This window comes from Marmota flaviventris, chromosome 8 (genome assembly GCF_047511675.1).
Source record: "Marmota flaviventris isolate mMarFla1 chromosome 8, mMarFla1.hap1, whole genome shotgun sequence".
In the NCBI taxonomy this organism is placed as follows: domain Eukaryota; kingdom Metazoa; phylum Chordata; class Mammalia; order Rodentia; family Sciuridae; genus Marmota; species Marmota flaviventris.
This window is the reverse complement of record NC_092505.1, coordinates 55,464,652-55,478,840: the sequence shown is the minus strand read 5'-3', so window position 1 is coordinate 55,478,840 and position 14,189 is coordinate 55,464,652. Positions and strand designations below refer to the sequence as shown.

At 39.1% G+C, this 14,189-nt stretch overlaps 1 protein-coding gene across 1 annotated transcript in view; it reads right to left on the bottom strand.

The window, feature by feature from the left end:
- Ccdc14 (coiled-coil domain containing 14) overlaps positions 1-13,881 on the bottom strand; it is a 60,770-nt gene extending 46,889 nt beyond the window's left edge. The window contains exons 1-2 of the mRNA XM_027936107.2: positions 13,801-13,881; positions 88-143 (exon numbers count right to left, since the gene is read on the bottom strand). Coding sequence (XP_027791908.2) covers positions 88-143; positions 13,801-13,830 — 86 coding nt within the window. The 5' untranslated portion in view covers positions 13,831-13,881. The remainder of the gene's footprint in view (positions 1-87; positions 144-13,800) is intronic.
- Positions 13,882-14,189: the final 308 nt, after the last annotated feature.

Sequence of the window (14,189 nt, the reverse complement as noted above, 5' to 3'; positions counted from 1 at the left end):
TCTGGAATAGGGAAAATGTAATCCAGCCCAAAGCTCTGAAAACTTTCTTGAGATTTCCTGAAGTTATAAACTTCTTTCTGTACTTACCCTTTCTTTCCATTTGTTAATTTAGCAGATCCAGAGTTCCTTCCTGAAGATAACACCTATGACATAATGTATTATATTATAGTAGATATACAAATACTTTTCCATCATATTTTCAATATGCTATCTTAACAAGACCTGAAATGTTATTCATATTTTTCCATTTTCCCAAGCTGAAACTCTGTACCTACCAAACAGTAAGTTCCCATCCTCTCTTCTCATCACCCGTTGAAACCACCATATTCTACTTTATATAAATTTGACTACTCTAGAGACCTCATATAAGTGAAATTATACAGTATAATGTCTTAAAGCTTCATCCATGTTGTATCATATATAAAAATTTTCCTTCCTTTATAAGGCTGAATATTCCATAGTATATGTGCAGTATTCATTCATTTTTTTAAATAAATGAGATATCCTAAAAGTCCACAATTATAATTTAACACTTTACAATAAATTTGCTACATAAAATGTGAAGCAAGCAACACATGTGTTTGTTCCTTATGCTTATTTAGGCTGAAAATTGAGATATCATTTCAAACCTACTACAATTAAGTTGGAACTATACTCATAATCCCTGAACATGTTCTACATTTCCCAAATTCTTTGAAACTTAATACTTCAAGATATAGGACAGAGTTCATAACTCTGGTTCCATTTATCCACATTACTTAGAAGGTCTAATAAGGACCAGCACATAAAAACTATCCTTCTTCTTTATCTACATCTCATTCTTTCAATCTTTCTTTTTAAACTAATATAGCAATGTTGGTTCTTCAAAAAGGTTTTATTTTTAAAGTAACATAGGTAGGCTACCTTTTATGTAGAACAAAAGGAAAAGCATGCATTTGCTTTTATATGTACCCAATAACTTCGAAGTTATGAAAGAAAACAGTTAAGTATAGTTACTTCCAGAGAGAGAAACAGGGTATCCGGGGGATAGAGTAAAAGGGGAACTTTCTATGGCATACATTAATAGATACGTATCAGATAAATATAATCTTTCAAATATAATTTAAAGACATTAAAGTCTCTAATCCTCTCCCCCTTATTCCATCCTCTAGATAGAGGTACTGCTGGCAGTTTCATTTGTGATTTGTCTTGACACGTTTACATATTTCATCCCAAGATAGCTCTGAGCAGTAACTACCAAACTTCCTGAAGTTGTATTCTATTATTTGCTTAAATATGTACTCCCCCTTCTAATGAGAATACCTTTTAAAAAAAAAATGGGTTGATAATAGTTATACCTTTTGAGATAACTTGGAATACGATGGAGGGTCATAAACCGCACAGTGAAAAATCAACATCATAGAAAATACAATGCCATGTAACATAGCCCCACTGAATCCTGCATCACACTCAGGTCTTTCCCTTTGGTATATCTGTGTTGGTGTCCTGGCTGGAATAATGATACAAATCCAACCCATGATGCTGCTATGCCCCAGATCAATTCTGAAAACAATTACCACATTTACTGCCTTTCAAAATTAAGTGGAAAAAAATACACTGTCTGAAATAAATGTATGGCGTAATTAGATGATTATCTACAAAATATTTCTTAAAAAGAAAAACACTGACTAAAAAGAAAAATCTGGTAAAGAAAATTACCCCTAAGAAAAACACTCCAAAAGAGTATCTCTCATATTGAACATTTCCTCCCAATTCGTGGAGGTATTTTTTTTATTTTGAAATAGCACAAAGAAGTCCTATATATGCTTCAATCAGATTCCACAAATTCTGACATTTTACTACATTTGCCATATTCTCAATATGTATCTACAACATTATTTCTTGTCTGAACCATTTCAGAGTAACTGCAGACATAATATGTTTAAATATGCCAGGTGTGGTGACACACGCCTCTAATCCCAGCAGTTCAGGAGGCTAAGGCAAGAGGATCATTAGTTCAAAGCCAGTATCGGCAATTTAGTGTGGCCTTAAGCAACTTAGTGAGACCCTGTCTCAAAATAAAATATACAAAGGGCTGTAGATGTGACTCAGTGATTAAGCACCCCTGGGTTCAATCCCTGGTACAAAATAATATAAATAAATATATATAAGTATATATTTATGTGCATATAATACACACACACACATACACATATATGCCTAAATATAGGTCATTCTCTAATATAATTATCAAAACCAGGAAATTAACATTGATATAGTATTACAACCTGTGATCTTATTTGCATGTTGCCAATTATCCCAATACTGCCCTCTACAGAAAAAAAACCTGATCCATAGCTAATTCAGGATCATATTTTGCATTAAGCTGTCATAGCCATAGCCCTTAGGTCTCCTTTAATGTGGAATAGTTCCCTGGATAGCCATTCACTGTCCTTTATAACCCTGATATATTCAAAGAGTAGAGGCCAGTTAGTTTGTAGAATTTCCATCTAGAAGTTTAGATGTCTGTGATGTTTCCTCAGGATCAAACTAGGTTATGCATTTTGGGCAGGAATACTACAAAGTCATTTTGGGCAGAAATACTACAAAGTCAAATGTCATTTTCAATACAGTATGAGCAGACATGTGATGTCAGTTTGTCCTACCACTGGCTATGTAAACTGATTATTTAAAACAGTGTCTCGGGCTGGGGTTGTGGCTCAGTGGTAGAGCACTTGTCTAACATATGTGAGGCACTGGGTTCAATCCTAAGCACCACATTAAAAAATAAACAAATAAAATAAAGGTATTGTGTCCATCTATAAAAATATTTTTTAAAACAACGTGTCTGCCAGGTTTTTCACTGTAAAGTTACTATTTTTACCTTTGCAATTATTAAGCATTTTGTGGGGAAATATCTAGACACTATGTAGATATCCAATCATCAAACTTCCACCCAATTTAGCATCCACTGAGGACTCTCGGTTCACTCAATTGTCAAATGGTGATTTCTTAAAATTTTTTTATTTTTAATTTGTTCTTTTTAGTTATATATGACAGTAGAATGTATTTTGACATATTATACACACATGGAGTATAACTTCCCATTCTTGTGGTTGTACATGATGTGCCATTACACTGGTCATGAATTCATATATGAATTCACAACAAAGGAAAGTTATGTCCAATTCCAAATAGTGAGGTTTTGTTTTTGTTTTTCCTTTTGGTATCTGGGGAATGAATCCAGTGGCACATAACCATTGATCCACATCTCCAGTTCTCCTTTGTATTTTATTTAGAGACAGAGTCTCACTGAGTTACTTAGGGCCTTGCTAAGTTGTTGAAGCTGGCTTTGAACTGGCAGTACTCCTGCCTCAGCCTCCCCAGCCACTGGGATTACAGGTGTGTGCCACCATGCCCAGCCTTCCTAAATGGTTAGTTTTTTTAACATCATTCCTTCTACATTTATTAATTGTCATTTATTAGTTGAATTTCAACTAATAAATGTAGAACTAATTAGGAAAGAATTTTTCCTTGTTTCTTGTTCATTTGAATGTAGGCTCATGGATTCATATTTTATTCAGTGGGTTATGATCTATTATTATTAGTTATAATGGTCAAAATGCGCCAGATTTAGTAGTGGGAGCCTCTTCAAGTTGGTTCCTTCTTAATTTTAACAAGTCCCCATCATTTTTTGAATTATTCCTTACCTTTTTACAACCAAGCACATCTCTTTTTTAGACTGTCTTAAGAATATTCAATATGAGATCTACCTTAACAAAATACAGTATTGGTAACTATAAGCACAATATTGGTTAGATCTCTAGAGCTTATTCATTTTACAAAACCAAAACTTTATACCTCCTGAATAGCAAGTCCCTTTTTCCCTCTTGCCCCAACCTCTGCAATCACCATTCTACTCTACTCCTGTATATTTGGCCTACACCCTGACTACTTTAGATACCTCATATGAGTGGAATCATGCAGTACTGAATCATTCAGTATTTGTCCTGGGCTAGCTTAGTTCACTTAGCAGAATGTCCTCAGGGTTCATCCTTGTTATTGCATATGGCAGGATTTCCTTCTTTTTCAGTGCTGAAAAAGATTTCACTGTATGTATATGCCATATTTCCTTTATCCATTCATCTATAGATAAACATGTAGATTGTTTCTACTTCTTGGTATTGTGAATAATGAATACCAGTGTAAATATCTATTTAAGATCCTGATTTCAATTAACATAAATACCACGAAGTAGAATTGGCTAGACCTTATAAGAGTTCTATTTAAGTTCTTTTAAGGAAACTTCATACTTTTCTATAGCAGCTGTACCATATTTATTCCCAGCAATAGCTATCCATGTTCTAATTTCTCAACATCCTCACCAACACTTTGTTTTGTGATCAGTATTTAGAAACCAAGCTTTAGGTACTAAATGTGCTCTTTGCTATCAGGGCCTCCAGTCTTTCTCCTATGCATTTTTTTACTGAGTCATGATGACTAGATACTTGTAATTTTGAATTTTTTTTTTTTTTTTTTTTTTTTAGCTTTTGAATCTTTTTCTATATTAACAGTCAAAAAAGTTAATGGTGGGCTGGGTTATGGCTCAGAGGTAAAGCGCTTGCCTAGCATGCGAGAGGCACTGGATTCGATCCTCAGCACCACATGAAAATAAAATATATTGTGTCCATCTGTAACTAAAAATAAGTTTTTTTTAAAAAGTTAATGGTGAGAGCTTCCAATCACTCCTGCAAGGTAGGCGGGCCTGCAACCCACCGGCAGAAGAGGAGCAGCGGCCTGCTGAGAGGCTGAGCCGCCCCCTCCCCCTGCGCCGGCAAGGTAGAGGGAACTGTGACCACCCACAGAGCAGGCCCAGCGGCCTGCTGAGGGGCAGAGCCGCCCCCCACCCCCCGCGCCTGCCAGGTAGGAGGAACTGTGACCACCGACAGAAAAGGCCCAGTGGCCCGCGGAGGGACAGAGATTCCAATCACTCCTGCAAGGTAGGCGGGCCTGCGACCCACCGGAAGAAGAGGAGCAGCGGCCTGCTGAGAGGCAGAGCCGCCCCCCACCCCCCGCGCCTGCCAGGCAGGCGGAACTGTGACCACCAACAGAAAAGGCCCAGTGGCCCGCAGAGGGGCAGAGCTTCCAATCACTCCTGCAAGGTAGGTGGGCCTGCGACCCACCAGCAGAAGAGGAGCAGCGGCCTGCTGAGAGGCAGAGCCGCCCCCTCCCCCTGCGCCGGCAAGGTAGACGGAACTGTGACCACCCACAGAGCAGGCCCAGCGGCCTGCTGAGGGGCAGAGCCGCCCCCCACCCCCCGCGCCTGCCAGGTAGGCGGAACTGTGACCACCATCAGAACAGGCCAGACATGCAACCGACAGACAGAACAGGCCCAGTGGCCTGAGGAAGGGTAGAGCCGCCCGCCCCCATGCGCCTGCAAGGTAGGCGGACCTGCGACCCACTGGCAGAACAGCCCCAGAGGCCTGCAGAGGGGCAGTGCCGCTGCCTGCGCCTGCAAAGTAGGCAGAACTGCGACCACCAACAGAACAAGCCTAGCGGCCCGCAGAGGGACAGAGCCGCCGCCCGTGCCTGCAAGGTAGGCGGACCTGCTACCCACCGGCAGAGCAGGCCCAGCGGCCTGCCGGCATGGTAGGCACATTGCCCCAATTGGAGGAGGGGCAGAGTCGCCGCCCGCGCCTGCAAGGGAGACTTTGCAACTATACAAGACCAATATAAATATATAGGGGGAAAATTCAATAGCACAACAGTTTCACCAAGTAGAAAGGAACGCGAACAGTATGAAGAGACAAGGAAAGAAAGGACCACAAGCAATGCAGGTCAACTCAACGTTAGAAGAGGTAATAGCTGCAGCAGATGGAATGTCAGATAAAGAATTCAGGATATACATGCTTCAGATGATCTGGAGTCTCAAGGAAGACATCAGACAGCAAAATCAGACAATGAAAGATCACTTCAACAATGAATTACATAAACAAATCCAAGAAGCAAAAGATCAACTATACAGGGAGATAGAGGTTATAAAAAACAAACAAACAGAAATCCTAGAAATGCAGGAAGCAATAAACCAACTTAAAAACTCAATGGAGAATACTACCAGCAGAGTAGAACACTTAGAAGATAGAACATCAGACAATGAAGATAAAGTATTTCAACTTGAAAAGAACATAAACAGCTCAGCAAGACTGTTAAGAAACCATGAGCAGAACATCCAAGAAATATGGGATAACATCAAGAGACCAAATTTAAGAGTCATTGGTATACAGGAAGGGACAGAGTTTCAAACCAAAGGAATGAGCAATCTATTCAATGAAATAATACGAGAAAACTTCCCAGACTTGAAGAATGAGACAGAATCCCAAATCCTAGAAGCCTACAGGACGCCGAATGTGCAAAATCATAAGAGACCCACACCTAGACACATTATAATGAAGATGCCCAACATACAGAACAAGGAGAGAATTTTAAAAGCTACAAGAGAAAGGAAGCAGATCACATTTAGGGGTAAGCCAATCAGGATAACAGCTGATCTTTCAACACAGACTCTGAAAGCTAGAAGATCCTGGAATAACATATTTCAAACACTGAAAGAAAATGGGTTCCAACCAAGAATTGTGTTTCCAGCGAAATTAAGCTTCAGGATGGAAGATGAAATTAAAACCTTCCACTATAAACAAAAGTTAAAAGAATTTGCAGCTAGAAAACCATCTCTTCAAAACGTCCTTGGCAAAACATTACAGGAAGAGGAAATGGAAAATAACAATGAAAACCAACAGTGGGAGGTAGGACAGTAAAGGGGGGAAAAATAATCAAAGAGGAAAACAAACCATGTTTAGTAACATAAATAAACAAATATGGCTGGAAGAACAACCCATATCTCAATAATAACCCTAAATGTTAATGGCTTAAACTCACCAATCAAGAGACACAGGCTAGTAGAATGGATCACAAAACAAGACCCAACAATATGCTGCCTACAGGAGACGCATTTGATAGGAAAAGACATACATAGGCTGAAGGTGAAAGGTTGGGAAAAATCATATCACTCATATGGACTTCGGAAACAAGCAGGAGTGTCCATACTCATATCAAATAAAATAGATTTCAAGCCAAAGTTAATCAAAAGGGATAAAGAGGGACACTACATACTGCTCAAGGGAACCATACACCAACAAGACATAACAATCATAAATATATATGCCCCAAACAATGGTGCAGCTATGTTCATCAAACAAACTCTTCTCAAGTTCAAGAGTCTAATAGACCACCATACAATAATCATGGGAGACTTCAAAACACCTCTCTCGCCACTGGACAGATCTTCCAAACAAAAGTTGAATAAGGAAACTATAGAACTCAATAACACAATTAATAACCTAGACTTAATTGACATATATAGAATATACCACCCAACATCAAGCAGTTACACTTTTTTCTCAGCAGCACATGGATCCTTCTCAAAAATAGATCATATATTATGTCACAGGGAAACTCTTAGACAATACAAAGGAGTAGAGATAATACCATGCATCCTATCTGATCATAATGGAATGGAACTGAAAATCAACGATAAAAGAAGGAAGGAAAAAGAATACATCACTTGGAGAATGAACAATAGGTTACTGAATGATCAATGGGTTATAGAAGACATCAAGGAGGAAATTAAAAAATTCTTAGAGATTAATGAAAACACTGACACAACATATCGGAATCTATGGGACACATTGAAAGCAGTTCTAAGAGGAAAATTCATTGCTTGGAGTTCATTCCTTCAAAAAAGAAAAAACCAACAAATAAATGATCTCATACTTCATCTCAAAATCCTAGAAAAAGAAGAGCAAAACAACAGCAAAAGAAGTAGAAGGCAAGAAATAATTAAAATCAGAGCTGAAATTAATGAAATCAAAACAAAAGAAACAATTGAAAAAATTGACAAAACTAAAAGTTGGTTCTTTGAAAAAATAAACAAAATCGACAGACCCTTAGCCATGCTAGCGAAGAGAAAAAGAGAGAGAACTCAAATTACTAGCATACGGGATGAAAAAGGCAATATCACAACAGACATTTCAGATATACAGAAGATAATCAAAAATTATTTTGAATCCTTATACTCCAATAAATTAGAAGATAGTGAAGGCATCGATAAATTTCTTAAGTCATATGATCTGCCCAGATTGAGTCAGGAGGATATAGACAACCTAAACAGACCAATATCAATTGAGGAAATAGAAGAAACCATCAAAAGACTACCAACTAAGAAAAGCCCAGGACCGGATGGGTATACAGCAGAGTTTTACAAAACCTTTAAAGAGGAACTAATACCAATACTTTTCAAGCTACTTCGGGAAATAGAAAAAGAGGGAGAACTTCCAAATTCATTCTACGAGGCCAACATCACCCTGATACCTAAACCAGACAAAGACACTTCAAAGAAAGAAAACTACAGACCAATATCTCTAATGAACCTAGATGCAAAAATCCTCAATAAAATTCTGGCGAATCGGATACAAAAACATATCAAAAAAATTGTGCACCATGATCAAGTAGGATTCATCCCTGGGATGCAAGGCTGGTTCAATATACGGAAATCAATAAATGTTATTCACCACATCAATAGACTTAAAAATAAGAACCATATGATCATCTTGATAGATGCGGAAAAAGCATTCGACAAAGTACAGCAGAAAAACTAGGGATAACAGGAACATACCTCAATATTGTAAAAGCAATCTATGCTAAGCCTCAGGCTAGCATCATTCTGAATGGAGAAAAATTGAAGGCATTCCCTCTAAAATCTGGAACAAGACAGGGATGCCCTCTCTCACCACTTCTGTTCAACATAGTTCTCAAAACACTGGCCAGAGCAATTAGACAGACGAAAGAAATTAAAGGCATCAAAATAGGAAAAGAAGAACTTAAATTATCACTATTTGCAGATGACATGATTCTATACCTAGCAGACCCAAAAGGCTCTACAAAGAAACTATTAAAGCTAATAAATGAATTCAGCAAAGTGGCAGGATATAAAATCAACATGCATAAATCAAAGGCATTCCTGTATATCAGCAACAAATCCTCTGAAATGGAAATGAGGACAACCACTCCATTCACAATATCTTCAAAAAAAATAAAATACTTGGGAATCAACCTAACAAAAGAGGTGAAAGACTTATACAATGAAAACTACAGAACCTTAAAGAGAGAAATAGAAGAAGATCTTAGAAGATGGAAAAATATACCCTGTTCATGGATAGGCAGAACTAACATCATCAAAATGGCGATATTACCAAAAGTTCTCTATAGGTTTAATGCAATGCCAATCAAAATCCCAACGGCATTTCTTGTAGAAATAGAGAAAGCAATCATGAAATTCATATGGAAAAATAAACGACCCAGAATAGCAAAAACAATGCTAAGCAGGAAGTGTGAATCAGGCGGTATAGCGATACCAGACTTCAAACTATACTACAGAGCAATAGTAACAAAAACAGCATGGTACTGGTACCAAAACAGGCGGGTGGACCAATGGTACAGAATAGAGGACACAGAAACCAATCCACAAAACTACAACTACCTTATATTTGATAAAGGGGCTAAAAGCATGCAATGGAGGAAGGATAGCATCTTCAACAAATGGTGCTGGGAAAACTGGAAATCCATATGCAACAAAATGAAACTGAATCCCTTTCTCTCGCCATGCACAAAAGTGAATTCAAAATGGATCAAGGAGCTTGATATCAAATCAGAGACACGCCGTCTGATAGAAGAAAAATTTGGCTACGATCTACATACTGTGGGGTCGGGCTCCAAATTCCTCAATAGGACACCCATAGCACAAAAGTTAATAACTAGAATCAACAAATGGGACTTACTCAAACTAAAAAGTTTTTTCTCAGCAAAAGAAACAATAAGAGAGGTAAATAGAGAGCCTACATCCTGGGAACAAATCTTTACTCCTCACACTTCAGATAGAGCCCTAATATCCAGAGTATACAAAGAACTCAAAAAATTAGACAATAAGAGAACAAACAACCCAGTCAACAAATGGACCAAGGACCTGAACAGACACTTCTCAGAGGAGGACATACAATCAATCAACAAGTACATGAAAAAATGCTCACCATCTCTAGCAGTCAGAGAAATGCAAATCAAAACCACCCTAAGATACCATCTCACTCCAGTTAGATTGGCAGCCATTATGAAGTCAAACAACAACAAGTGCTGGCGAGGATGTGGGGAAAAGGGTACACTTGTACATTGCTGGTGGGACTGCAAATTGGTGCAGCCAATTTGGAAAGCAGTATGGAGATTTCTTGGAAAGCTGGGAATGGAGCCACCATTTGACCCAGCTATTCCCCTTCTCGGTCTATTCCCTAAAGACCTAAAAAGAGCATGCTACAGGGACACTGCTACATCGATGTTCATAGCAGCACAATTCACAATAGCAAGACTGTGGAACCAACCTAGATGCCCTTCAATAGATGAATGGATAAAAAAAATGTGGCATTTATACACAATGGAGTATTACTCTGCATTAAAAAAATGACAAAATCATAGAATTTACAGGGAAATGGATGGCATTAGAGCAGATTATGCTAAGTGAAGCTAGCCAATCCCTAAAAAACAAATGCCAAATGTCTTCTTTGATATAAGGAGAGTAAGTAAGAACAGAGTAGGGTCGAAGAGCATGAGAAGAAGATTAACATTAAACAGGGATGAGAGGTGGGAGGGAAAGGGAGAGAGAAGGGAAATTGCATGGAAATGGAAGGAGACCCTCAGAGTTATACAAAAGTACATACAAGAGGAAGTGAGGGGAAAGGGAAAAATAATACAAGGGGGACAAATGAATGTCAGTAGAGGGGGCAGAGAGAGAAGAGGGGAGGGGAGGGGAGGGGAGGGGGGATAGTAGAGGATAGGAAAGGCAGCAGAACACAACAGACACTAGTATGGCAATATGTAAATCAATGGATGTGTAACTGATGTGATTCTGCAATCTGTATATGGGGTAAAAATGGGAGCTCATAACCCACTTGAATCAAAGTGTGAAATATGATATATCAAGAACTATGTAATGTTTTGAACAGCCAACAATAAAAAATTAAAAAAAAATAAAAGTTAATGGTAACGTTCCCTTGAGTAGAAGTAATATAATATGTCCTTGATTTGCTTCCCATCTTTGATAATTAAAAATCAAACCTGGGGGCTGGAGCTGTAGAGTTCAGCAGCAGAGTGCTTTCCTGACATGTATGAGGCACTGGGTTCAATCCTCAGCACCACACAAAAAATAAATAAATAAACAAATAAAATAAAAGCATTCTGTCCATCTACAATAATAAAAAATAAAATATATTTTAAAAAATCAAACTGGGCGCTGGGGCTGAGGCTCAGTGACAGAGCTCTTCTTGCCTCACAGGTATGAGGGACTAGATTCAATCTTCAGCACCACATAAAAATAAATACATAAAAAGATATTATGTCAATTTACAACTAAAAAAAATATTTAAAAAAAAAATAAAACCTGGGAGGACTGGGGTTGTGGCTCAGCAGTAGAGCCTTCACCTAGCATGTATGAGGCACTAGGTTCGATCCTTGGCTCCACATAAAAATAAATAAAATAAAAATTTTTTAAAAATCAAACCTGGAACAATCCTTTCTATATACTGAAAATACCCTTTTTATATTTAGGATTAAAATCATAATTTCTTTGGAAAAGGTTATTAGCAGTTTAATGCCCTTGCTACAAACTGCAAAACTGCACTTAGGAGTGTCCCAAATCATAATACAGCAGCTAATCAGTTTGTTTTCACACTTACTTCCACTACTTTTCATTAAACTTTTAATTTTTCTATATGAGAATATAAGCTTTTCTTAATCATCATATTTCCTACCAAGTACAAGATAGCATTACCTTTGTAGAATAACTGGTTATATTAAAGCCTTTCCACTTAATGAACTCCCTGCCATTATTTCTGTGAAGTATAAACCTAAAATTAAGAAATTTACCTTGTCTAAAGTCATACATCTAAGAATAGTATGATGTTTAAAAGAATGGACTCTGGCTATGCGAGTCTGAATACTGTTTCCACAGTCTACCAACTGTGTAATTAGTTAGTTGGGAAGTTATTTGAATTCTCCATCCCTCGATCTCCTTATTTATAAAACAGAGATGATAACATTATTTACCTCATAAGGCTAGTATAAAAATTAAATGAGTTATTATATGTAATGTATAAAAAACTCTCATAGTAGTACCTGCCACATAATGAATGCTAGTTATCATCAGGATGATAACAAACTAGGTGTTTGGGGAATTAAAATTTATTGGATACATATGTCATTTGTGTGGCAGATATTTTACCAGATTTTCTTATTTCATCTCCCCAATTCCTTGAAGCAGAATTTTACACCTATTTAATAGCAAAAGGATAGGATTCTCAAAGAAGCAAAAAGTACTTTGCTTACCATCATCACAATAGTGGCAGAACTGGAATCTGAATCTGATTATTGTGAATATCAAAACCATATTTTTCATCCTTGTTAAATGCACATATTCTGAATTCATTCAATATATGAGTTCATTCATTCAATATCTTAGTTCATTCAAAAAACAAAATCTGTAAAAGTGGGCTGGTCTAGAAGTATTCACACTTCTAGTTTCAAGCCAAATCTCGAAAAAAGGGTGCAAGATTCACATTAATGGGGAAGACAGTAGTTTTGGTAAATGAAGGAACACCAAAAACAAAAACAAATAAAGTTCTATATAGTTAAGGGAAGATCAACCTGAGCAAAGGGTCTGAGAAATAATTGATTCAATCCCTGAAAATATACAATATGACAGGTGCTGTCCTTGACCTTGAAGATATGGAGAAAAAATAGTCTAGAAGCAGAGGCAGACTACCAACATAGCCAGCCTGAAAAGTGGTTTGATAAGTTATTAAGGATATAAATGGGGGGGCTGAAGAGTACCCAACCAACGGAGGATGCTAGGGTGTAAGGTAAGGGTTCTACAGATGGTCCGTGAGTTGAGGACCAGAAGATGCAAAGCTGTGATGTCAGTCTTAAAAGGGCATTCTACACAGACCAGAATGTGAAAAGGCAGCAGAGGGCCCAGAGCACTGGGATTATGTAGTTTTGAATGTGACTGTTTGGGAAAGGAGGCTGAAAAGTATAAAACATGGTAGTGTTCCCACACCAAAGAACAGGATCCACTTTGCAAAAAATGAGCTCCCGTGTTGGATTTTAAGCAGAACCATTGTATTACAACGAGGAACGTATACTTGAGACACTAACCGGGAAACTTTTTAAAAAAATGTCAGCAATAGTGATGGAAGGCTGGGGATATAGCTCAGTTGGTAGAGTGCTTGCCTAGCATACACATGGACCTGGGTTCAATCCCCAGCACCACCATAAAAAATTTAAAAAAAAAAAATAGTGATGGAAGATGAGCTAACAATGGCAATAGTGGAAAAACCCAGGAGCTGGATCTGATGCGACGACTTACACACGCAGGGAGAGATTAAGTCAAGTCACTCGACCAGCGGCGAAAGCTGGGACTCGAACCCGGCCCGACCTCAAAGCCGGCCTGAGCTCTGGAGGGCTGAGGCGACTTGCATCTACCGACAGAACCGCTGTTAGGATGGGAGGACCAAGGGTTCCCCTACTACCCAGCCTCATCATTTTCAGTGCCGCCGCGCCGTCTTGGGTTTTTTTTTTCCCCCCCAAGCAGTTTTACACGCCCCCTGCCAGAGTCCCCTCAAGTCCCCGCCACCCACACAGTGGACTCCTCGGATCCACAACCCTCACCTGGCTCGGTCGGGATCCAGACCTAACCATTTCTCGCAGCCTCAGGAAATCCCAGAACCAGGGATGAGAAGCCACTCTGTAAAAAGAATTAACCGCCGCGGGCTCCCCGCCCCCTTTGGACCGCCCCCCGAGCTTCCGCTTCCGGCAACGCTCCCGCCGAACGCCGCGCTTCATAGCCTCTAGCACAGGGCGGCGACCTTTCTCTCGCCGATTGCCCGGCACCAGCGTGCGCAATAGACTCCTCCCGTCACACACTGTAGTGGGTGGGAAAAGCCAACCGAATGCACGAGGGGCGGGGTCTGAGGGGCGGGGTCTGGGGCGGGGTCTGAGGGGCGGGGTCTGGGGGCGGGGTATGAGGGGCGGGTCTAAGGGGCGGGGCGTGGTCTGAG